Source organism: Nicotiana attenuata, chromosome 6, assembly GCF_001879085.1.
Source record: "Nicotiana attenuata strain UT chromosome 6, NIATTr2, whole genome shotgun sequence".
In the NCBI taxonomy this organism is placed as follows: domain Eukaryota; kingdom Viridiplantae; phylum Streptophyta; class Magnoliopsida; order Solanales; family Solanaceae; genus Nicotiana; species Nicotiana attenuata.
In genome coordinates this window covers 83,862,908-83,889,137 of record NC_031994.1, presented here as the reverse complement: position 1 = coordinate 83,889,137, position 26,230 = coordinate 83,862,908, and the positions used below count along the sequence as shown (strand labels likewise).

The 26,230-nt window shown below is 38.2% G+C and overlaps 1 protein-coding gene across 1 annotated transcript; it reads right to left on the bottom strand.

Moving 5' to 3' along the window:
- LOC109227342 (protein FAM133) lies at positions 7,863-24,945 on the bottom strand. Its single transcript, XM_019392466.1, has 5 exons — positions 24,570-24,945; positions 23,518-23,619; positions 22,635-22,776; positions 22,461-22,507; positions 7,863-8,301 (listed from the first exon to the last, which is right to left on the bottom strand). Exons 1-5 carry the CDS (start codon positions 24,654-24,656, stop codon positions 8,083-8,085), a joined length of 597 nt encoding a protein of 198 aa, XP_019248011.1. The 5' UTR covers positions 24,657-24,945; the 3' UTR covers positions 7,863-8,082.

Here is a 26,230-nt window from a genome sequence, read left to right as displayed (position 1 = left end):
CGCCGGTCTGAGTCACAATACCCGGCTGAACTGCCACAGCTGGCTGAACCACTGGAACCTGTGCCTGGGGAGCTACCTGCTCCAGAGTACGTGTAGCAGGAGTCTGAACCCCTCCTCCAGCCTGAGAAGTGGCTGGTGCTACTGGAAGCAAACCCGCTCTAGTGACGCTCTCCACAAAGCCTACCAATCTGACCAGAGCGTCCTGAAGAACTGGGGTGGCTATGAACCCCTCTAGGACCTGAGCTGGGCCCACCGGAGCTGCTGGGGCTGGAACCTCCTCATCATAATCAACATGAGGCTCCACCTCTGGGACTGCTGCTCGGGGCTGAGCTCTGCCCCAGCCTCGGCCTCTGGCACGGCCTCGGCCTCGCCCTCTACCCCTCGTAGGAGCTGCTGCTGGGGGCTCGGGCTGCTGCGCGGTAGAAGAGGAAGCACGTGTTCTCGCCATCTGCGAAAGAACAGAGTAGAACGACAATTAGTATTTGAGGAACAGAATCGCACGACAAGAAAGAACAAAAGTGAAGTTTTTCCTAACTCCGTAGCCTCTGGGGGATAAATACAGACGTCTCCATACCGATCCCTCAGACTCTACTAAGTTTGCCCGTGAGTAGCAAGACCTATGTAACCTAGAGCTCTGATACCAACTTGTCACGACCCGAATTTCCCACCATCGGGAGTCGTGATGGCTCCTACTGTTGGAGCTAGGAAGCCAAACATCTAAACATTTTCGGATAACAACATAACAATAATACAATACCGAGCCTTTAAATAAATGCGGAAGTCTTTTAAAGCATAATTAACTGAAAACCCAAAATGCAGCAGTCTAATATTTCACTACCCAAGACTGAAGTCGCTATCTCACGAACTACTAAAGAGTACTACAAACAAGTCTGAATAGAAAAATACATAATGTCTGTCTCGGTAAATTGAAAACAAATAGAAAATATGGAAAGGGACTTCGGCCTGCGAACGCCAGCTAGGCTACCTCGTAAGTCCCTGGACTGAAGAGGGCTCCCGATCAACTACTGCTGTGGTCCAAGAGCTGGTCCAGTACCGTAATCAGTGCAAAAAGCACAGAAGTATAGCATCAGCACAACCCACCCCATGTGCTGGTAAGTGCCTGGCCTAACCCCGGCGAAGTAGTGACGAGGCTAGACAGGACTACCAAGCCAACCTGTGCAGATATTTATATACAAGTACTACAAAAAAAATAACAGCGGAAAGTAATAATTAAGACTGGGAGGGGAGCATACTTTTGGGAATAACAGATAAAATAAAACGGTAGGAAAAAATAAGGAAAACTACAACCAAATCTCTTCTAACACAGAATACGTGGTCGGCGTGCCACACGATCCCATTTCATAATATATATATAATGATTTCCCGGCAAGGGAAACAAGTATCAATTCAACCATCCCGGCAAGGGAGAATACAATAAACAGTTAATTCCCGGCAAGGGAGCAACAACAATCACTTACTCGTCCCGGCAAGGGAGTAATTACATTTCCTCCTCTTTCGTTCATTTCTTACGACCTAATCATGTCATAATTCGAGCCAACGCTCCAAGGAGTTTACAAATCATATTTTCTCTTCATATTGTTCACATTATGTCGAATCCATCAATTAAACAAGGGTGAGTCACCACGGAATTCCACATAAGCACAAGTAAGGACTCACGGTCATGCTAGACACCGGTGTATAGATACTCGTCACCATGCCTATACACCGTACTCAACATTTAGCAATTAGCAAATAATACTCTAATCCTATTCCCTCAAGCCAAAGTTAGATCAAACACTTACCTCGGATGCTCCAAACTCTATTCAATCCTCTAATATAGCTTTACCCCTCGAATCCACCACCAAACCGCTCGAATCTAATCACAATTTACTTGAATGTATTAACAAATGCTACTTGAATCAATTTGAATGCATGAAAATGAAATTTCCCAAAGTTTGTTCAAAATTTTCCCAAAATGCCCCCGGGCCCACGTGGTCAAAACCCGAGGTTCGAACCAAAACCCAACTACCCATTCCCCCATGAACTCAAATATATAAGTTATTTTGGAATCGGACCTCAAATTGAGGTCCAAAACCCCCCAAATTTAGGAACCCTAGTTCTACCCTAAATCCCCAAATTCCCCCATTAAAATCTTTGTTTTGAAGTTGAAATTATGCTTAAAGATGTTAAGGAGTAAAGAAAATAAGTTAGAAATCACTTACCAATCGTTTTGAAGAAGTAGAATCGTTTGGAAAATCGCCTCTTATGTTTTGGGTTTTGAAAAAAAGTAAAAAATGACTGAAAATCCCGACTTTATATACTGTACTGAGACCCGGTGCGGACCGCACAAAAATGCCCAGCGGTCGCACCGAGGAAGGGAAGAAAAATGACTCTCTGAACCTACCCAGCGCGGACCGCACTGATTTGGTGCGCGGCCGCGCTAGTTGGAATGGACCAAAATTCCCACTCTCTGAATCTCCCAGCGCGAACCGCGCTGATATGGCACGCGACCGCGCTGGGCGACCTAGGACTACTGGCCCTCTGAACCTAGCCACGCGGACCGCGCAGAAATGCACCGCGGCTTCCAGCGCGGACCGCGCGAAAATGACCGCGGCCGCGCTGGGGGCCTGCAACACCTGGACCTGCAAATTTCTGATACTTTTAAGTCTAAGACCCTCCTGGAACCCACTCAAAACTCACCCGAGCCCTCGGGGCTCCAAACCAAACATGCACATAACTCCAACAACATCCTACGGACTCATCCGTGCGATCGAATCGCCAAAACAACATCGAATTAGGCCTCAAGACCCATGATTTTCTTCCAATTTCCATGAAACATCAAATTTTACTGCTTCTAGCTCAAAACACGTCAAATGACGTCCAAATCTAACCAAACTTCACAGCAATTGCTTAACTCATATTTAAGACTTGTGCCGGGCGTCGGAACCAAAATACGAGCCCAACAACACAGTTTTCTAAACAAATAACACTTTCCAATTCTTTAATTACTTTCAGAAAACAATTTCACGTAAAAATTCATTCCTCGGACTCGGAACCTCAGAATTTGATTCCGGGCACACCCCCAAGTCTCATATTTTCCTACGGGCCCTCCGGGACTGTCGAATTACGAGTCCGGGTCCGTTTGCCCAAAACGTTGACCGCAGTCAAACTTAAATCAATTAAAACATCAATATTTTTTTATTATTTTCTCCACAAATTCATATTTAAACGTTCCGGCTACGTGCCCGGACTGCGTACACAAACTCGAGGCAACCCCCGAGTGAGGTTTTCACGGCCTCAGAGATACAGAGTGAGTAGGAATACAGGTGATGACCCTTTGGGTCGTCACATTCTCCACCTCTAAAACAACCGTTCGTCCTCGAACGGACAAGAGAAAGAAGTACCTGAGTCGGGAAAAAGATGGGGATAACGGCTCCGCATATCAGACTCGGACTCCCAGGTCGATGCCTCAGGAGGCTGACCTCTCCACTGAACACGAACAGAAGGAAAACTCTTAGACCTCAACTGACGAACTGCCGGTCTAGAATAGCTACCGGCTCCTCCTCATATGATAAGTCCTTGTCCAACTGGACAGTGCTGAAGTCTAACACATGGGTAGGATCACCGTGATACCTACGAAGCATAGATACATGGAAAACTGGGTGCACAGCTGATAAGCTAGGTGGCAACGCAAGTCTATAAGCCACCTCACCCACTCGATCAAGAATCTCAAACGGGCCAATGTACCTAGGGCTAAGTTTGCCCTTCTTCCCAAATCTCATCACGCCCTTCATAGGCGACACTCGGAGCAATACCCGCTCACCAACCATGAAAGTTACATCTCGAACCTTACGGTCTGCATAACTCTTCTGCCTAGACTGAGTTGAACGAAGCCTCTCCTGAATGATCTTGACCTTATCTAAGGCCTCCTGAACTAAATCTGTACCCAATAACCGAGCCTCTCCCGGCTCAAACCATCCGACTGGAGACCGACATTGCCTACCATACAACGCCTCATAAGGAGCCATCTGAATGCTGGACTGGTTGCTGTTGTTGTAGGCGAACTCAGCTAAAGGCAAAAACTGGTCCCAAGAGCCTCCAAAATCAATGACACAGGCTCGGAGCATATCCTCCAATATCTGAATAGTCCGCTCGGACTGGCCGTCCGTCTGAGGATGGAACGCTGTGCTCAACTGAACTTGGGTGCCCAACTCCTGCTGAACTGCTCTCCAGAAGCGCGAGGTAAACTGCGTACCCCGATCCGAAATAATAGATGTCGGCACCCCATGAAGGCGAACAATCGCTCGGATGTAGATCTCAGTTAACCTCTCCGATGAATAAGTGGCTGCAACAGGAATAAAATGCGCTGACTTGGTCAGCCTATCAACAATGACCCAAATAGTATCAAACTTCTTCCGGGTCAACGGAAGTCCAGTGACGAAATCCATGGTAATCCTCTCCCACTTCCACTCGGGGAGCTCAATCCTCTGAAACAAACCACCAGGCCTCTGATGCTCATACTTAACCTGCTGACAGTTCAAACATCGAGCCACATATGCAATAATACNCTTCATGTTTATTGTATCTAAATTATTTATGAATACTCTTGAGAAGTCATTTTCCTTAATTTGCGTACCAAACACCGGAAAATGAATAAGATTACTACTTGTTTTCCAAGAAAATATTTTCTTGGAAAACATTTTCTGTTATACCAAACACACCCTATATATATATATATATATATAAGATTTTCTACCTTAAATGTATTCTCACGTAGTATGTATCTTCAACGACCTGACAAAAACTTTGCCTAGATTAATTCAAATTGAATTTTATGAAATTTCAATTTATTCTTTAGTTATCTACCAATAAGTTCTTTCTTCCATAAAAGCAGGAAGAATGAATTTAAACTTCGATAGTGTTTATTTTTTTGGTTAAATTGTCAATATTTTTATTTAACCAAATATAAGTATTTATATCCGTTAACTCATTTGGACTCTAGAGCTAGATCCTATTCTAAAATCTTTCTGACTAAACAGATAACACATTTCCTACTACATTTACAATTAACTCATTTTAACTAGGAAAATTCTTCGATCTTTCCAGCTCTTTGTGCCACTTTGCTTCACTCTGCCCTCTGAGTGCAAACCATCATCTTTCCTTGGAACCTTCTTTGATTTCCCTCTGTCCAGACGTGGTAGACCACAGCTGTAAATAGGAATATTAGTATATCACCTTTAACCTTGCTCGCAATCCTTCTTTTTATCCATTCAATTTCCTCTTCCCAGCTATCAATTTGATATTTTTCTCCTATCCACTGCAATAATGTAGCCCATATTGATAGTGTTTATTTATAGCTTACTAATTCTTGTTTTATGTATTTTATAGTTAAAAAAGATGACGAAGTTGATAGTTTTTTGCTAAGGATTTTCAATTGCTTCTTTTAAATACTTGTAATTATAGAAATATTGTTTGTATAATATCTAAAAGTTTTACATTAAAATTTTATTTTCAAAGCTTAAGATAAAAATTAAATAGTTTGACTTTCACGTTGAGAAGTCGAATGAAACTTAAAGGAAATAGTAATATACTTTAATTTATTTAATCAATGTAAATTTTTAGTAATTTGTTCTAGAACATTGACTCACCATTAGTCATTTTCAGATAATATATTCATCTTTTTCACGAGTTTATACCTTTTAATATTTTTTTTTATTTTAGATACATTATTTAAAATAATTTATCTAATTTTAAAAATTTATCTTCATTATTATGATTTCACGCGCAAGGCGCGTACTCTAAAACTAGTTATTATAAAAGCACGAATAATTTATGCTAAATGTTGAACGACTAAAATATTCTCGAAACTTTAATAGACTTTTATGCCCTTAAAATTTTGAGTTAAAAATAGATGTAATTGTAATATTCCAAATATTACCTCAAGAATAGAATTCTTTCTGGATTAAAACTGATCCACATATGCCGACAGCAAATCCTACTCTACTAATATCTAGGACTTCTAATAAAACTACAAAATTGGTAACGTTGGAAATATTTATGAATTTGGATAAACTCCTAATATATTTATACTATACTTGTCATTTGATAAACAACTTGCATAAAATATTGTTGCATTCTTTAACCAATATATAAATTTGTTCGCATCATTGTGTAATTTTAAAATATTTTGTTCCATTTTGTGATGATTATCACAACGTTATTATGATTTGGTTTGCATTAAAAATATATAACTTTTATTTTAAACAACTCATTATCTAACTCTAACATTTATTTATGGTACGAGTTTGTAATATTCGACATAAAATATTTGTGTAATGCACAAGCATAGAGATTATTATTATAAAAGCATGAATGTTCCACGCTAAATGTTATACGATAATATCCTCAAAAAGTTGATTGACCTTTATGTCCTTCATAATATAATTATATATTGGATAAAATTGTAACTTAAAACTTGGACTAATATTAATTCACACCGAATTATAATCACAAACAAATTTAGTCGGACCTAAAAGTAAAAATTTCAAACGATCATATGATTTGGAGTTGGATAAAGATTAAGAATCATAGAAGAAGACTAATTCTATTAAAATTAATTATTTAATATTTATAAGCCAATTGTAGGTCTTGTTTATTATAAAAGCATGAATAATTTGTGCTAAATGTTGCACGATAACATTTTTCAGTTGAAGGTAACTACAGCAGTAGTGAAAAATTATAAGCCAATTGTAGGTCTTGTTATTTTTCAGTTGAAGATAACTACAGCAGTAGTGAAGTTCCTATTTTTTTTTAACCTGCTATGCATGTTTATTCATTTGTTTCTAATGCATTTTGAATCAAAATGAGCAGTGCTGGTGTGTTTTTCTATTCTGAATTGTATTTGTGAGATTTTTGGTTACAAAGATATTTTTGGTTATATATACACGTCAAATATCAGTTTATTGTTCCAATTTTTTCATGTTGTAAGTTAGATGAATAGTTCATTGGGTCAATCTAAGTTAGTAATTATGATAATAGTTTTGTTGTTCACTCTTATATAAGACGAGACTCAACTGGCTTATTTTAAATTATGGTATTTGGTCTTATTTTAATTTGATCGTATTTGATTTTATTATAAATTTATTGTATTTGGTTATATATGCATGTATTGGGTTTGTACAAAAGGCATTTAGTAGCATATATTATTAAGAAATATAGTTTTGTACTTTTGGGATGACATCGCCTAATAATCCTCTTAGATTCAAGAGATTTTATATTTTAATGGACATATAAATTGAGACTCGATATAATTTAAATATATTTTTTAACTCATAATTTTATAACGAATGAGTTCATCAGAAGGGTGATAGGATTTCATCACAATATAAAAAAGATGCTACTTATTTAATTGCAGTTTTTTTTATTGTTGATTTAGCTAAATAAGATCAATATTTATTATTTTTCAAAAATTTATATTTTTTTAAAAATTTAGTTTATAAACTCAAACACATTATAACTTTTTAAAAATTTTGTATTCATTAACATAGGATACACGCGCAACGCGCGTACCCTAAGACTAGTATATATATATATATATATATATATATATAATCTTAATCTAATCCCTTCAATCGAAGAATACCAAATACTCTGGTAAATCTGGATAAAGAGAATCTTACCTACCATTTGATGGGAAACAAAATTCTATCTTTTGTACATATATACCCAGTTTCATATTCATGCAAAAAGTACTTCACATTCCGCCATTTCCACTCCAGGGAAACAAGATACTTCCAGACTAGAAAAGATTCTTGCTAACACCATTATCATCAAAATGCATCGATATAATGGAATTAGCAAAATGCTAAATGCAGGCTTGGAACGTGTGAATGTATTTCTACAATTGTTTTCGATACAGACATAGAATTTCATTTAAAACCAGGATACAAAACTCTACTTGAAAAACCAATGATCCTTGATTACACAATAATAACAATAATAATAATAATCAATAAAAAGGATCTATCTTATCCAATGTCAACCCAAAAAAAAAAAGAGTACAAGTACATGTCAACTGAGAAATTAGCTCTTCATGCTGCCAAAGAACCTAGACAGTGGCAAAGGACCATCAGCATTTTCATCGTCACTGGTCGATTGCTTTGACTTCGACTGGTGCTTCTTTTCTTTCTTCCTTCTCTTGGACTTAGATCTTGATTTTCTGGATTCTCTATCATCATCGTCAGAACTTGAAGATTCAGAGGGTGAACTTGAAGAGCTAGATTCGGAATATCTCCTTGAATGCTGAATTAGGTAGCATATGTGTCATTGAGATGTTACTCAAGCAGACAATTTATTGTGCAGATCTTCAAATATAAATCGACAAGTCCACAGTAAGTTGTAAATTCTTAAGCCAAAATGTACAAGTAATTAAGAAAAAGTTTGTGCGGTGTCTAACTTACAATAGCTCTACAAGCTAAAGCGCAGAAGCCATTCCATTATCTATTGTAATCTAGTGGAATAAAACATTGCGTTTAATTTCTCGTACTAATATCCGCAAGTCTAAGATATTTTTCAGACTCAAATACCTATGTATAAGAATTAACTTTTCCTATGTACTTATTGAAGGTCAATACTTGTGAGGATAGAAAAAGTGGAAAATACATCTGCCATTTCCTTCGATTGAGATCTTTTACACACAAAACCTTCAAGAAAAGAAAAACAAAATTCAAAATTTCAAAGCTTTAGTTCTTGTTGGTTAGTTGTTACGTAAATAAGGATAGTCCTACATGGAATAGGAGTAGCCTAGATATTGTGTATTGTTATAAATAGGAACACTTGTGTTATAGTTAGGGTACATCAATAACATAATATTTTTCCGTGTATTATTTTTCCGTGGTGAGACACATCCGGCAACCAGAATACAGCAGAAAGTCATCGTGCCTCAATTTTCCGGTGACTTTTCACGACTGTCTTGCGTCATCTCTCTCCGTAAGTGTTGTGCAAAATCCAACGCTACCACAAGATCCATCATCGTCCGACGACCAAACCCCACTCAACCTCTCTGGCAGAAGCAACCTCACGCGCTCTGGCGGGTATGACCTTTTCCGGCCATTTTTTGGAGAAGTTCCTTGAGAACAGTTTGCTTGCCTACTAATTCCAACCCTACCCATTCAAGTTTCATCATATTCCGATAACCTTTTCTATTTTCCAGCGATTGTTTCAGTTTCCGGCGACTACAGTGTATTTTTTCAGCTGCTTGTTCACTGTTTCTGTGACCTAACACAATTTTGAACCAACTTTGCCACCAATTTTGTGACTTCGTAATTAATTGATCCAATCATGTCTCTCGAACTTGATGCTTTTGGCTCCAAGAACAGTATGATTACTTCTGAACCTCTACTTGGAAGTTCAAATTATTTATCTTGGGCTTCGTCTTTGGAGTTGTGGTGTAAAGGTCAAGGTGTTCAAGATTACTTAATCAAAAAGGCTAGTGAGCAATGACAAAAGATGTTTCTAGTTCTTACACTAGCTGGACTTCCTAATGACCTTGATTCAGTGCGTGACCAGATTATGGCTAGTCCGACTGTCCCTACAGTTTATGAATTGTTCTCTCGATTACTTCGCCTTGCTGCAGCACCAAGTCACCCAATGATCTCATCACAGACACTTGACCCCTCTGTTCTCGCATCCCAGACAGTGAAAAATCGGGCATCTCAAACTATAGAGAATAGACAAGGAGGAGGTCGTTTTGGGAGATCTAGACCCATGTGCTCTTATTGTCATAAACTTGGACACATTCGTGAAGTGTGCTATTCTTTACATGGTCGACCACCTAAAAATACTTATGTTGCTCAGACTAAGACTAGACTACAGGTAACCAGGGATTTCCTTTATCTGAAGGATATAATGAGTTCCTTCAGTATCGAGCAAGTAAGCAGACATCTCCACAAGTAGCCTCGGTTGCTTAGACTGATACTTATATTGCTAGTAATTCTTTTGCTTGTGTTTCCCAATCTAGTACTTTTGGACCATGGGTCATGGACTTAGGCGCTTCTGATCATATCTCTGGTAATAAATCACTTTTGTCAAATATTGTGTATTCACAGTCTCTTCCCACTATTACTTTAGCCAATGGGATTCAAACTAAAGCAAAAGGAGTAGGACAAGCTAATCCCTTATCTTCTGTCACTCTAGATTCAGTTCTTTTATGTCCCTGTCTGTCCTTTTAGTCTTGCATATGTTAGTCGTTTGATTCGTGCCCTCCATTGTGGTATATATTTTATTGATGATTCTTTTATTATGCTGGACCGCAGTACGGGACAGACGATTGCCAGAGGGCGTGAATCAGAAGGCCTTTACTACCTTGACTAACTAAATCGCTCCCCAGCATGTCTAGTTACAGATCCTCCAAACCTAATTCACAGATGTTTAGGACATCCGAGTTTATCCAAGCTTCAAAAGATAGTGCCTAGTTTGTCTAATTTGTGTACATTAGATTGTGAGTCGCGTCTGCTTGGGAAACATACCTGAGCCTCCTTTCCGCGTAGTGTTGAGAGTCTTGAGAGTATGTTTTCTCTTTTGTTCAATCTGATACATGGGGCCCTATTCAACCTTGGGAGTTCGTTATTTGTTAGTTTCATTGATGATTATTCAAGATGTACTTGGCTTTTCTTAATGAAAGATCGTTCTGAGTTGTTTTCTATATTTCAGAATTTTTGTGCTGAAATCAAATAACAATTTGATATTTCTATTCGCACTTTACATAGTGATAATGCCTTAGAATATTTATCCCCTCAGTTTCAACAGTTTATAACTTCTCAAGGAATTATTCATCAGACATCTTGTCCTTGTACCCCTCAGCAAAATAGGGTTGCAGAGAGAAAGAATAGGCACTTCATTGAGATTCTTGTCATTGAATCTCGTATTCCATTGTGTTTTTGGGGGGATGCAGTTCACATAGCCAGTTATTTGATTAATCGGATAACTTCATATCCCATCCAAAATCAGATTCTATATTCAGTATTGTTTCCCCAGTCACACTTATACTCTCTTCCCCCTCGTGTTTTTGGGAGCACATGTTTCATTCATAACTTAGCCCTAGGAAAGATAAGTTAGCTCCTCGTGCTCTCAAGTTTGTCTTCCTTTGTTATTCTCGTGTTCAGAAGGGATATCGTTATTACTCATCTGATCTTCGTAGGTAATTTATGTCAGTTGGCGTCACTTTTTTTGCGTCTGAACCTTTCTTTACCGCTTCTGACCACTTTGATATATCTGAGGTCTTACCTATACCGACCTTTGAGGAGTTTACTATAGCTCCTCCTCCACCTTCTGCCACAGAAGTCTTACCCATTCCAACCGTTAAAGAGTCTAGTATTGCTCCTCCTAGATCCCCAGCCACAGGAACACCACTCTTGACTTATCGTCGTCGTCCGCACTCAGCATCAGGCCCAACTGATTCACGTCCTGCACCTGACCCTACTCCTAGGACGTGTCTCTTCCTAGTACGCCAATTGCACTTCGGAAAGATATACAGACCACACTTAATCCTAAACCCCATTGTGTCGATTTAAGTTATCATCGTCTGTCATCACCCCATTATGCTTTTATATCTTCTTTGTCCTCTATTTCCATCCCTATCTATGTCTACAGGTGAAGCATTGTCTCATCCAGGATGGCACAGGCCAGGATTGAAGAGATGCCTGCTTTACATACGAGTGGTACTTGAGAGCTTGTTCCTCTTCATTCAGGTAAATTTACTTTTGGTTGTCGTTGGGTTTATACAGTCAAAGCGGGTCCGGGTGGCCACGTTGATCGAGTTAAGGCCCATCTTGTTGCCAAAGGGTATACTCAAATATTTGGGCTCGATTACAATGATACTTTCTCTCTCGTGGCTAAAATAGCATCAGTTCACCTTTTTCTATCCATGGTTGTTATTTGCCATTGGCCTCTCTATCAACTGGACATTAAGAATGTTTTTCTTCACGGTGACCTTGAGGATGAAATTTATATGGAGCAGCCACCTGGTTTTGTTGCTCAGGGGGAGTCTCGTGGCTTTGTATGTCACTTGCGCCGGTCACTTTTGTGGTCTAAAGTAGTCTCCTCGAGCCTGGTTTGGTAAGTTTAGCAAAGTTATCCAGGAGTTCGGCATGACTCGAAGTGAAGCTGATCATTCCGTGTTTTATCGGCATTCTGCTTCAAGTCTCTGTATTTATTACCGGCAATGATCAGGATGGTATTACTAAATTTAAGCAACATCTTTTTCAATACTTTCATACAAAGGATCTGGGCAAATTAAAGTATTTTCTGGGTATTGAGGTCACTCAGTCTAGCTCAGATATTGTGATCTCACGACGGAAGTATGCCTTACACATTCTTGAGGAGACAGGAATGACAGGCTGTAGACCTGTTGACACTCTGATGGATTCGAATTTTAAACTTCTGCCAAGACAAGGGGAGCTGCTTAGCGATCCTGCAAGATATAAGCGGCTGGTTGTTAAATTAAATTTATCTCATAGTGACTAGACCTCACATTTCCTTTCCTGTGAGTGTTGTAAGTCAGTTTATGGAATCTCCCTCTGATAGTCATTGAGATGCAGCTGTCCACATTCTTTGGTATCAAAAAATCGGCTCCAGGAAAAGGGTTATTGTTTGAGGATCAAGGCCATGAGCAGATTGTTGGATACTCAGATGCTGATTGGGCAAGATTATCTTCAGATAGACGTTCTACGTCTGGATATTGTATTTTAGTATGAGGCAATTTGGTATCTTAGAAGACCAAACAGAATGTAGGTGCTCGGTCTAGTACGGAAGCAGAATATTGAGCAATGGCTATGGCAACATGTGAGCTAGTTTGGATCAAACAATTGCTCAAGGAGTTGAAATTTGGTGAAATCAGCCAGATGGAACTTGCGTGCGATAATCAAGCTGCCCTCCATATTGCATCAAATTTTATCAATAGAATCTTCTTTATTTTAGGATTTTAGGTTTAAATTAGTCGCTTTTGTGAATGAAAAAAATGTACCAACCATCTTTTTGGATTCCTATCTGAATCAAATTTTGAATTTGATTAATTTATTGGAATTGATAAAATTAGGAGTTCATAAAGAAATTAAGTCTATATACCACGTTCAAATTACTGGCATTATTATTATTGATCGATAAAATTCGATAAAATCCATATCTGTAAAATAAAGAAAGAGGTGATCCATGAGAGAACTACACACATTGAGATTAACTATCACTTCGTTAGAGAAAAGATACTCTCAGGAGATATTGCTACAAAGTTTGTGAAGTCGAATGATCAGCTTGCAGAATTTTTCCCCAAGCCCCTCACTGGTCTTCGTATTAGTTATATATGTAACAAGCTCGGTACATATGATTTCTATGCACCGGCTTGAGAGGGATTGTTAGTTAGTTAGTTGTTATGTAAATAAGCATAGTCCTCCATGAAATAGGAGTAGCATAGGTATTGTGTATTGTTATAAATAGGGGTACTTGCATTATAGTTAGGGTACATCAATAACATAATATTTTTCCGTGTATCATTTCTCACAGTTCTGAACAGAGGTCCTCTCTATTTCTACTTAGCTACTTGTATAAATAGTTTTTTGTTTTTAAAGGCATCATTGCTTTGTTAAAGTATAAAATTGTAGTTTGATAGACAAAAGAGCAGAACATGCACCTCCCCTATGCATCATGGTTGTAAAGGTACCTTAAAGCAAAATGACCTTCAGATGAAAGAAATGACAGGCAAGTGAGTTAACGAATAATTGGGAGAGCGGAATGTTGTGCAGAGGGCAAAATGGAGATAGTAAGATACTGGATGAAAGGGAAGAGTCGGGGACAAATCGGAGAAATAAGAAAATGCTCGACAGGAGGAACAAGAAGGTAGGAAGGGAGTGAGACGAAAGGAATAATTTATCAACATTAGTTCAGATGCAGATTCTTGTGTCCGGAATCTTCCGGACGGAGTTTGAGGGGTTTGAGTAATATAACTCTTATCTGATATAGAGCAACGAAGGTGAGAAGCAGGTAATGAAGGTATGGTGAGGAACTAAAAGATTTGGAATGCTCATCAATTATGAAACACATGTGAGATGCGTAGAGGGGCGTGGAAAGAAGAGATTTTCTTTTTTTCTTTTTTTTGGGGGGGGGGGGGGGGGGTTTCTCGTTAGTGTGGTTGCAACTGAAAAAGGGGGAAATACCAGAATCTTTTGTGGGGAGTGTATGGAGAGTTTCAGGGTAGAAGACGGGCAGGAGATTCCATGGGTTATTGGGAGGGATCTGACAAATTTCTTATCTAGACAGAGTGGAGGAGACAGTTCCAGAGGCCATCCACGTACCTCTTCCTCACTCACATTAGACTATATACCCACTTGCTAGTGGTAGTAGGATGGAAGAGGTTGAAAACATTTTCAGATTTGAAAAGAAGTGGTCGCGGCACACAACTAAGGAAATAGCTGGTAATTGGTGGGGAAGTTGATTGAGTTCTAGTACACCCATACTTCTCTTTGGCGGGGGAATTAGATCTGTTAAAAAATGAAGAAAGTGGAGCAGTAGGGTAGAAACAAAGCTGAGGCGTCTAATGAACAAACTCAGAGGAAGAAATGAAAGAGGGGAAGATGGATTTAAAAAGGGTAGAGAAAATGAAGAAGTGAAGGGGGAGTTACCAAATATGATAATTGGCAAACAGATAAAAAAAAATAATGGTGTTGCGACTAAAAAAGTGTGACTGTGTCAGCCATGTTAATTTTGAATTGATTCGCTTACACTAAGAGAAGAGATTTGTGAACATAATTGAGGTGGACAAAGATGGATTTAAAAAGGGTAGAGAAAATGAAGAAGTGAAGGGGGAGTTACCAAATATGACAATTGGCAAACAGATAAAAAAAATAACGGTGTTGCGACTAAAAAAGTGTGACTGTGTCAGCCATGTTAATTTTGAATTGATTAGCTTACACTAAGAGAAGAGATTTGTGAACATAATTGAGGTGGACAACTAAAGTAAGAGGAAAAAGAGGAAGTAAGAGAGCTATTAAGGTCTTCTACAGACAATTGTATAAAGAATTAGAGAAGGTACCAAACTAGGAGTGGATTTTAGTAACATACGGGAGGAAATAAGAGTGTTCGGAGAGAGAGTTCATGGAGAAGGAAACATAAGGGTAATTAGCAGCAATGCAGGGGATAAAGTACATACCTTGACGATTTTACAACTTCTTTTATCGAAGTTGGAACATAAATAAAGAAAATATCATGACATTTCCATTCTAGAAGAAAATTTGAGAAGAGTACCAATGCTTCTTCTTTAATGACAATTATCAAAGTTGGAACATAATAAAGAAGAAATCTACTTCAATTTGAAATATACTTTAGAAAAATCGTTGTATTTTACTATGACTTTGCTTTACTATTACTTTATTTTCTTGATTTTAATCTTTTACTTTTAGAATTGGATTTCAAGTTAGTAACTTCTATTTTATCCTTTCTTCGTTTTGAATCGAAAATAGAAGAGTTGAGTAAATCAAAAATCCAAAGGCATGAGTGCAGTAAGACATTTCCATTCTAGAAGAAAATTTGAGAAGAGTACTAATGCTTCTTCTTTAATTACAATTATTGGACAAGGCAAACAGTATCAAGGATTTCAGACAGATAAATCTAGGGGGTAACATCTACAAGATCATCTAAAGGTGTTATAGGTTTTACTGTTGAGACTTCTCTCTTTTTTGCTTCCCTTGTACTAGGGAGGCACTCCATTTGTTTTTAGTACAAATTTTTAGTTTATATTCAACATGGAGATAAAAGTATACAGACTATTTGACAATTGCTAAGCTATTCTTCATGGAAATTCATTTGGTTCAACTACTGCATGTTCAACATTTAACAGAGAGACCAATTAGAATAGAACATTGATAACTAATAGCAAGAAAGATTTAGTAAGTTCAAATTTTTGGTCAAGCAATTACCTGTTCAGACGCTTATAGAAGTACATATGAAGCTCTCAATTGTTAGTTTTAAGGATTAGCATGTGTTACTTCTTATCTCATCAAGTCAAATATATGTTAGCTAATTTTCCCTATTTTAATCTTTCCAGGTTATTTATGTTTTTGACATTTCTTTCATTCCAAGCACATAGATCATCTAATAACCCTTTTCTGTCTTATAATCATATCCTTTTTTTCAACATGTTTTTCTTCTTGATGACCAAGAAATCTGTGAGAAAGCACGGGAGAAAATATATTATTGATGTATATTCATATGTTACAATGAGCCCTATATATATACACACATAACATGTCCTACTCCTAATATATATTGGATTAGGGTTATTTATTTACTCCTATTTACATGACTATTCTAACACTCCCCCTCAAGCTGGTGCATATATATCATATGTACCGAGCTTGTTACATATGTAGTTAATACGAGGACCAGTGAGGGACTTGGTGAAAATATCTGCAAGCTGATCATTCGACTTCACAAACTTTGTAGCAATATCTCCCGAGAGTATCTTTTCTCTAACAAAGTGACAGTCAATCTCAATGTGTTTAGTTCTCTCATGGAACACTGGATTTGACGCAATATGAAGAGCAGCTTGATTATCACACACAAGTCCCATCTGACTAATCTCACCAAATTTCAACTCCTTGAGCAACTGTTTGATCCAAATTAGCTCACATGTCGCCATAGCCATCGCTCGATATTCTGCTTCTGCACTAGACCGAGCAACCACATTCTGTTTCTTGCTCTTCCAGGACACCAAATTTCCTCCTACCAAGACACAATATCCAGACGTAGAACGTCTATCAGAAGGTGATCCTGCCCAATCAGCATCTGAGTATCCAACGATCTGCTCATGGCCTCGACCCTCAAACAATAAACCTTTGCCTGGAGCTGATTTTATATACCGAAGAATGCGAACAACTGCATCCCAATGACTATCACACGGAGAATCCATAAACTGACTCACAACACTCACAGAAAAGGAAATGTCAGGTCTTGTCACTGTAAGGTAATTTAATTTACCAACCAACCGTCTATATCTTGCAGGATCGCTAAGAGGTTCCCCCTGTCCTGGCATAAGTTTAGAATTCGGATCCATCGGAGTGTCAACCGGTCTACAACCTGTCATTCCTGTCTCTTCAAGAATATCTAAGGCATACTTTCGTTGTGAGATCACAACACCTGAGCTAGACTGAGCGACCTCAATACCCAGAAAATACTTTAGTTTGCCCAGATCCTTAGTCTGAAAGTGTTGCAAGAGATGTTGCTTCAATTTAGTAATACCATCCTGGTCATTGCCGGTAATAACAATGTCGTCAACATAGACCACCAGATAAATACAGAGACTCGAGGCAGAATGCCGATAGAATACAGAGTGATCAGCTTCACTCTGAATCATGCCAAATTCTCGAATAACTGTGCTGAACTTACCAAACCAGGCTCGAGGAGACTGCTTTAGACCATAAAGTGACCGACGCAAGCGACATACAAGGCCACGAGACTCCCCCTGAGCAACAAACCCAGGTGGTTGCTCCATATAAACTTCATCCTCAAGGTCACCGTGTAAAAAAGCATTCTTAATGTCCAGCTGATAGAGGGGCCAATGGCGAACAGCAGCCATGGATAGAAAAAGGCGGACTGATGCTATCTTAGCCACAGGAGAGAAGGTATCACTGTAATCGAGCCCAAATATCTGAGTATATCCTTTGGCAACAAGACGAGCCTTAAGACGATCAACCTTACCATCCGGACCAACCTTGACTGCATACACCCAACGACAACCAACAGTAGATTTACCTGAAGGAAGAGGGACGAGCTCCCAAGTACCACTCGTATGTAAAGCAGACATCTCGTCAATCATAGCCTGTCGCCATCCTGGATGAGACAATGCTTCACCTGTAGACTTAGGGATGGAAACAGAGGACAAAGAAGATAGAAAAGCATAATAGGGTGATGACAAACGATGATAACTCAAACCGACATAATGGGGATTAGGATTAAGGGTGGCCCGTATACCTTTCCGAAGTGCAATCGGTTGATTAAGAGGAGACAAGTCCGCAGTATTAGCAGGGTCGGGTGCAGGACATGAATCAGCTGGACCTGATGCTGGGCGCGGACGACGATGATATGTCAAAAGTGGTGTTCCTGTGGCACTAGACTCCTCAACGGTTGGAATGGATAAGACTTCTATAGCGGAAGGTGAAGGAGGAGCTATAGGAGACTCGGGTAAGACTTCTGTGGCGGAAGGTGAAGGAGGAGCTATAGTAGACTCCTTAAAGGTCGGTATAGGTAAGACCTCAGATATATCAAGGGGGTCAGAAAGGTCAGAAGAGGTAAAGAAAGGTTTAGACTCAAAAAATGTGACGTCAGAGGACATAAAGTACCTACGAAGATCAAGTGAGTAACAACGATATCCCTTCTGAACACGAGAATAACCAAGGAAGACACACTTGAGAGCACGAGGAGCTAACTTATCTTTCCCAGGGGCTAGGTTATGAACGAAACAAGTGCTCCCAAAAACACGAGGGGGAACAGAGTATACGGGTGATTGGGGAAACAATACTGCATACGGTATCTGATTCTGGATGGGAGAGGAAGGCATCCGATTAACTAAATAACAAGCTGTGAGAACTGCATCGCCCCAAAAACGCAGCGGAACATGAGATTCAATGAGAAGTGTGCGAGCAGTCTCAATGATGTGCCTATTCTTTCTCTCTGCAACCCCATTTTGCTGAGGGGTATAAGGACAAGAGGTCTGATGAATAATTCCTTGAGAAGTCATAAACTGCTGAAATTGAGAGGATAAATATTCTAAGGCATTATCACTGCGAAAAGTGCGAATGGAAACACCAAATTGATTTTTAATTTCAGCACAAAAATTCTGGAATATAGAAAACAACTCAGAACGATCTTTCATTAAGAAAATCCAAGTACATCTTGAATGATCATCAATAAAACTAACAAAATAACGAAATCCCAAGGTTGAACTGACTCTACTAGGACCCCATATATCAGAGTGAACTAAAGAAAAAATAGACTCTGCGTGACTCTCAATACTACGAGGATAGGAGGCTCGGGTATGTTTCCCGAGCTGACATGACTCACACTCTAATGTGGATAAACTAGACAAACCAGGCACCATCTTCTGAAGCTTGGATAAGCTTGGATGTCCTAAACGTCTGTGAATTAGGTCCGGAGGATCTGTAACTAGACATGCCTTGGAGGATTTTAGGGAGTTAAGGTAGTAAAGCCCTTCTGATTCAAGTCCTGTTCCAATCGTCTGCCCTGTACTGCGGTCCTGCATAATAAAAGAATCATCAATAAAATATATACCACAATGGAGGGCACGAGTCAAACGACTAACAGATGCAAGATTAAAAGGACAGCCAGGGACATAGAGAACGGAATCTAGAGTGACAGAGGGTAGGGGATTCGCTTGTCCAACTCCTTTTGCTTTGGTTTGAGACCCATTGGCTAAAGTAACAGTGGGAAGAGACTGTGAATACGCAATATTTGACAAAAGTGATTTATTACCAGAGATATGATCAGAAGCGGCTGAGTCCACAACCCATTGTCCAGGAGGACTAGACTGGGAAACACAAGCAAAAGAATTACCAGCAACAGAAGTATTAGTCTGAGCAACAGAAGCTACTTGTGGAGATGTCTGCTTACTTGCTCGATACTGAAGGAACTCATTATACTCCCCTTCAGATAAAGAAAATCCCTGGTTACCTGTAGTCTCAGTCTGAGCAACATAAGCATTTTTGGTTGGGCGGCCATGTAAAGAATAGCATACATCACGAGTGTGTCCAAGTTTATGACAATAGGAGCACTTGGGTCTAGATCTTCCAAAACGACCTCCTCCTCGTCTATTTTCCATAGTATGAGATGCCCGATTGTCCACTGATTGGGATAAGAGGACAGATGAGTCAAGTGTCTGTGATGAGCTCACTGGGTGACTAGGTGCTGCAGCAAGGCGAAGTAATCGAGAGAATAATTCATCAACTGAGGGACGGTTGGACTAGCCAAAATCTGGTCACGTACTGAATCAAGGTCATTAGGGAGTCCAGCGAGTGTAAGAACTAGAAACATCTTCTGTCGTTGCTCTTGTTGTTTTTCAATACTAGCAGAAACTGGCATCAACGTCTCAAATTCTTCCATGACTGCCTGAACTTGTCCCAAGTAAGTAGACATATCTAATTCCTGTTTCTTCAAGCTTGTCATTCGCGATATTACATCATAGAAACGAGATATGTCATTAGTGTATAGATTACGAGCCTTTTCCCAAACTAAATAACATGTCTGGAATGGACGGAACAAGGGCATCAACTTGGAATCAATAGATCGCCACAGGATACTACATAACTGAGCATCGACCTTCTCCCACTGTGTTTTGGCCTTTTCATCACCTTCGCTAGCCTTTTTTGTTAAATGATCTTGAACTCTTTGACCTTTACACCACAACTCGACAGATGAAGCCCAATCTAAGTAGTTTGAACCTCCCATTAAAGGTTCTGAGGTAATCATAACACCGGAACTGCCAGAACTCGGGTTTCTAGACCCGAAAGCATCGACTCCCAAAGACATGGTTGGATTATCACTAAATAACAAAAAAGAATCAACTGAAAATTCTCTGAGACAGATGAAGAAAACACTGTGTTTGCCGGAAAAGTACTGTAGCTGCCGGAAAAATCAGTGTAGTCGCCGGAAAAACTCAAAGTGGTCGGAATCAAACGAAAAAGGTATGGACAGACTCGGAATTACTAGGCGATCCGACTGTCCAACTGGAAGATTTTCAAAAAATGGCCGAAACAGTGCGCGTGGGGTCGCCTGGGTCAGATTTGCCGGAATATCGCCGGCGCATGAGGGCGCGTGAGGGGGTGTTTTCCGGTGGGGTTTACTGGGGTTTGGTCGCCGGAGCCTTGGGAACCCTGTGGTGGTGTTGGTTTTTGCACAACACTGATAATTAGTGACTTTGACGCAATTAGTCACTTAGGTCACCGGAAAATTGCACGGTGACTGAGTTGTTTCTTCCCGGATATCGTTGGAATGACGCACAACGATAAATTTCTCACGGTTGCTCTGATACCATGTGAGAAAGCACGGGAGAAAATATATTATTGATGTATATTCATATGTTACAATGAGCCCTATATATATACACACATAACATGTCCTACTCCTAATATATATTGGATTAGGGTTATTTATTTACTCCTATTTACATGACTATTCTAACAAAATCCATATGGGTCAACCTCTTAGGACCAACCGCCACCTCGAAACTCGGGGATAATGCGTCCCCTTTACCCTTCTCCACTTAAATACCAGGCTTAGTTTGCATGGCACAGTGCTCAAACCAGTGATCTATGTCACAAGACCCTCAATCTTTGCCACTTGAACTAACCCTAGGGGGCAATGTTTTGTTCCAACAACATAGTCGGTCACTTTAAGACATGAGAAATGACAATCAAGAATCAGGAATAAATCATTTTTTCGGTTGATTTGGTAAACCCCCTCCCCAAGGTATTTAATGTTGTTTTCCCACTTCCCCTATATTTACTCGAACTCCCAATGTTTTGGTTGGAAAAGGAGGGGCTCAACCGCGGGAGTAACTCTCTCTTGTCAAATTGAACCAATTCAAATTCAATCTATCACTTTGAAATTTCATCTTACCATATATAGGTGGAAATTGTAAGCATAAGCGTGCTATATTGAAATTTCTTATAACATGCACAGACAGCTCTGGTTAACATATAATAGACAGACCTCAAAAGTCCTTTAAATCTCATCAATTAGTCCAATGATCAAGGATTCATTCAGCAGCAAGTGAAAGCAATGAGAACCGCAGACAATCTTTATCTCACCTGAAACTAAAAATTCTCCTCTTTTTGTTTTCATCAGCTACAACATAGTTAAGTTAGATGGCTTAGAGAAAATCAAAAGGTGCTACTAGGAAGCTCAAAACTGGCAGGAGGACCTGGCCATGATATGGAAGTACAATATCCCAAGCACCAATGCGCCATTCACAAAACCTTTATTGGTGAATCTGATTCTAAGTTTCTAAGACCAGTGAAACCCCTAATCGACCAAAAATTAGATCAACCAATTTCTCACTGAAGATAGAAATGGGTATTTGCACCTTTTTACTAGGGAAGAATGTCGCTGTCTTCAGTTACATAACTTTTTCTCTATTTGAAAAATTATAGAATAAGTTCTAACCCAAAAAATAACATTTCGTTTCATCTAAATGCAATGCAAATGATATGGTATCAAGCAAGATGGTTCAGGTAGCTACAACTTGCCACTTTAGGATAGAAAAACCAACAGCACTAAAAGATCTTTAAACATGTTTATTTCATGGTATAAAAAGACAACCATGCTTAACCTAAGTAAGATTATGGGCAACTTTTCATTCTCACAAGCAAAGGAAAGAGGTCTATATTGAACAAAATCTTCACCTTTCTCTTTTTGCTTTTGTGCTTCTTTGTATCTTTGTCCTTCTTATCTGCAACAATGAATTTCACCGTCAAGGAAGAACTGATTAAGGCATTAGAAATTTAACACACTAAAGATATAACTATAACTAAAAGAACTAGAAAATTGTCCCATTCTGCAATTTCAGAACACTGTACCCTTTTTACGGCTGTGTTTACTGCTGGAATGGTTCCTCCCCTGAGAGAGCTTGATGGCCCTTTCAGCATCTAGCTGAGCTCTGTATTCCCTCATCATTTTATCTTTGTCTGCTTCTAGCTCGCCTTTTCTCATTTCTTCTTCCTAAAAGAGTATCATTAGTATTATGCACCTCCAGAATAAGACACAGAGAGTAAGAAAGAACAGCTATATTATCAGGAAACAGTAGAAATAATTTTTTTTTTCTATAAGAAAATAATACTAGTAGTCATCCACAAAATGCAGAAGTCCTCCAAGAACCAGGTAGTTAGTAACAGCTAAAAATATCCAACCTCCAAATACAACAACAAAAAACCCAGTTTGATCCCAACAAGTGGGGTCTGGGTATCCAACCTCCAAATGTTCATGCAATTACTTGCTAGTTGTACAAAACAACATAATGATTAAAGCAAGGCCATCTAGACACATTCTGCATACTGGAGTTGTTCCTCAGTATGTAGGGCTAGTGGTGTCTGCAAAAATATCCAGCACTAATATACCATAACCAAGCATACTTAGTTCCTCTTTTCATATCTTTCTTCAAGGTTCGCTTCTTAAGTGTTCTCACTGTACCTACATGTAGGTATGTTTACTTTCATAGTTTCATTTAAGACAATTGCAATGGTGTTTATTAAACAAATTTAACCATGTTTTCTTATATAACTGGACTTCGATGTAACAACCTAATACATCAACTAACATTTTCTTTCTATTTTCTACCTAGCTTCAGAAAGCAACAAACTGATCAAATTTGAAGCCATGCAGTCCAAGTAAGCAAAACCTGCAAACTACAAACCAAAAATATGTACACTCTCCTATGACCATCAAGGTGGCTGAGTATGTTACCTTCTGTTTCTTTTTGTACTCTTCCCAGGTAACTGTATGAGAAGTTTTAAGGCTTGCCAAACGAGCAGCATGCCACTCTGGTGTATGAAAAGAACCATCCACCTGCGACAGTCCTCATCAGACAAAGCACAAAAACAAGGAACAGAAAATTCTCCAACATACTAAATAGAAAAAGTTAGCTCAATTATATAAACTTTAAGGAAAAAATTTGAAGAAAAACATAAGCATCACAAATACAAACTAAAATAATTAGAGTCTAGAGATAACGCTACTCAGAATTAATTAGACTTTAATTGTCCTATACAATCAATGAAATGAGTAATTGTTTTTCTTATCTTTTACCATCATGAAGCTTGATCAAATACTTCCAGTTACAGTTGTTAATTTCTTAACAGTGAAAGTTGTTTCCATATAAGGGTATGTTGAATCTCCTCTTCTTCTTGTTTTCCAGTTACTTTTTCACTAGTCAAGATTGTCATTTTTTTTGCTCCGTGCTACTATGTGTATATTATTCTGCCTTAGGACTCTGAGAAAAAGAAAAGTTTTTGCATGTCTTTCTTGTTGAAATGACTCTAGATTCAGAGGTTTGAGTCCCGAAAAATTAAACTCCATTGGCATGTTTTGCACATAGAAAATCGTTTCCTCACACTCCCAATGTCTGGAGAAAATGATTTTCCTCACATATTGGCAAAAGTCATTTTACACCAAAACATTTTCAGAAGACTAGTCTTATGCCTTATCCTACACATCGTATAATTACCATATGTCACCACTGGAAATAGAAAATGATGTTCTAAAGTTAAAAAAAAGTTCTGCCACACCAGACCAAGCTGAAGCAGATAATTTTACACAATTAAACACAACAACTTTTTAACAAAAAGATAATATAATATCTTGAAAATTCAACCATACGCAAAAGCAACACTAAAATTATTAAGTCAACAATAATTTACAACCAAATAAAAATCTAAAACAAATATTCAAAAAATCAAACCACAAAAGGAAAATGAATGAAGTTTAAGTGAAATAGAATAGTGTGAAAAGGGACGAACCATTCCATCATCAACATCTTCAGGTCCGCCTGAGCTAGAACCAACCCTCGCTCGCTGCATAGCTTTGTAAGCTTGATTTTTTCCCATTCTTTTAAATTTTGTTTGCCCAAATTAAAACTCAGTTTTAGAATTTGAACAGATTTAAATGACAGAGTACTTGGAATATATAAAGCGAGATAAAAGGGTGAACTTTGGGTTATTATCACACACACGATAATAAAAGATAGTATAGTAGTAGTATAGATCTTGTTTTCCAGGAGGAAAATAGAAGAATGAAAACCGCGACAGAGTTGTATTTGGATAGAATTTATTTTGATTGTTTTCCGTTTGGGTAATGGATATCGGTTTATGGGTTTCAATTTGGGTGTTTTTAGGCTTTCTCTTTTAAACTATAGTTATATTTTGATCTAGTTAAAGAAATATTTTAAGAAAATTATTCCGCGCTAAAATTCTAAAGTATGCTCCTGATTTTTCTAAATCAGATTTGTGATAAAATTCTATCGATTACTATAACTTATTATTAAAGAAATTTCAACTCAGCATGAGAAAAAGTCTTGCCCAGCATACTTTAAAATTCTAGCATGAGATATTTTTCTCAAACTTTTATTACACATATCTATTAATATATAAAAAGAGAAGCAAATTTATGAAATTATGCCAAGTGTCAAAATAAAATATCAACACGTGTTATATTTTAGGACAAAACTCCAGTAAATTTGGAGATTCAAGAAAATTTTAAAATAGAAAAAAGCTAATAAAATTTAAATAATTAACCAATTCAGTTACTCACATCATGGAGTCCCACGTTTTTGGGCAAAATACTTTTTAAAATTGAAACTAAAAAATATATATAATATAATCACTTTTAAAGGAAATACAGTCACTTTATTTTTTTGTCAATCACGTTTAATTAAAGGAAATACAGTTACTTTATTTTCTTCTCAATTCACGTTCAATTACAGTTGCAACCCCTAATAATGAGGAGACATCCAAGGCAATAGTTACTATAATCTTTTTTAACAACCGTTTCAAGCCAAAGCGCACGTCTTCAGTTGTCGTTTCTATCAAACGCCTCACGTTTCAAATGCAGTGACACCCACGGCAGAGAAAAATCAACAATCAACAAAGAAGAAGAAAGTTACCAGTGAAAATAATCTGAAAGTACATAGTTGGATATTGTTTATTTGTGCCAGTATATAAGAATCTTCACCTATTCACTAAATTTCTTATGGTTTTCATTTCTCTAATCCCTTCTTTTTTCCTTACTTATCTTCTGCTTATTATTTGGTCATGGTTATTATAAGAAGGAGACCGAGTATCCAAATGTGGAATTGTAAATAATGTTTGACTGTTGAAGTCTTCATCCTTTTGATCTCTCTTTTTTTTTTTGGGGGGGGGGGGGGGAGGGGGGTAGGGGTAAATTGTTCCTTCTCTTTTCACGTCTTCTTTGTGCTTTCCCACTATTTTTTTTATCTTTGTTTCTTTTTGTATAATAACATACTGGAGAAAACTATTCTAATTTTATACTCATGAGACATTTTAAAAGGTAAATTAGATTTTATAGTATTTTTAATTATATCTATAAAAGATAAAGTTTTAACTTAACAATATGCAAATGATCATTGAGCAGTTACAATAGATGTTTAATCTTTTTCATATTT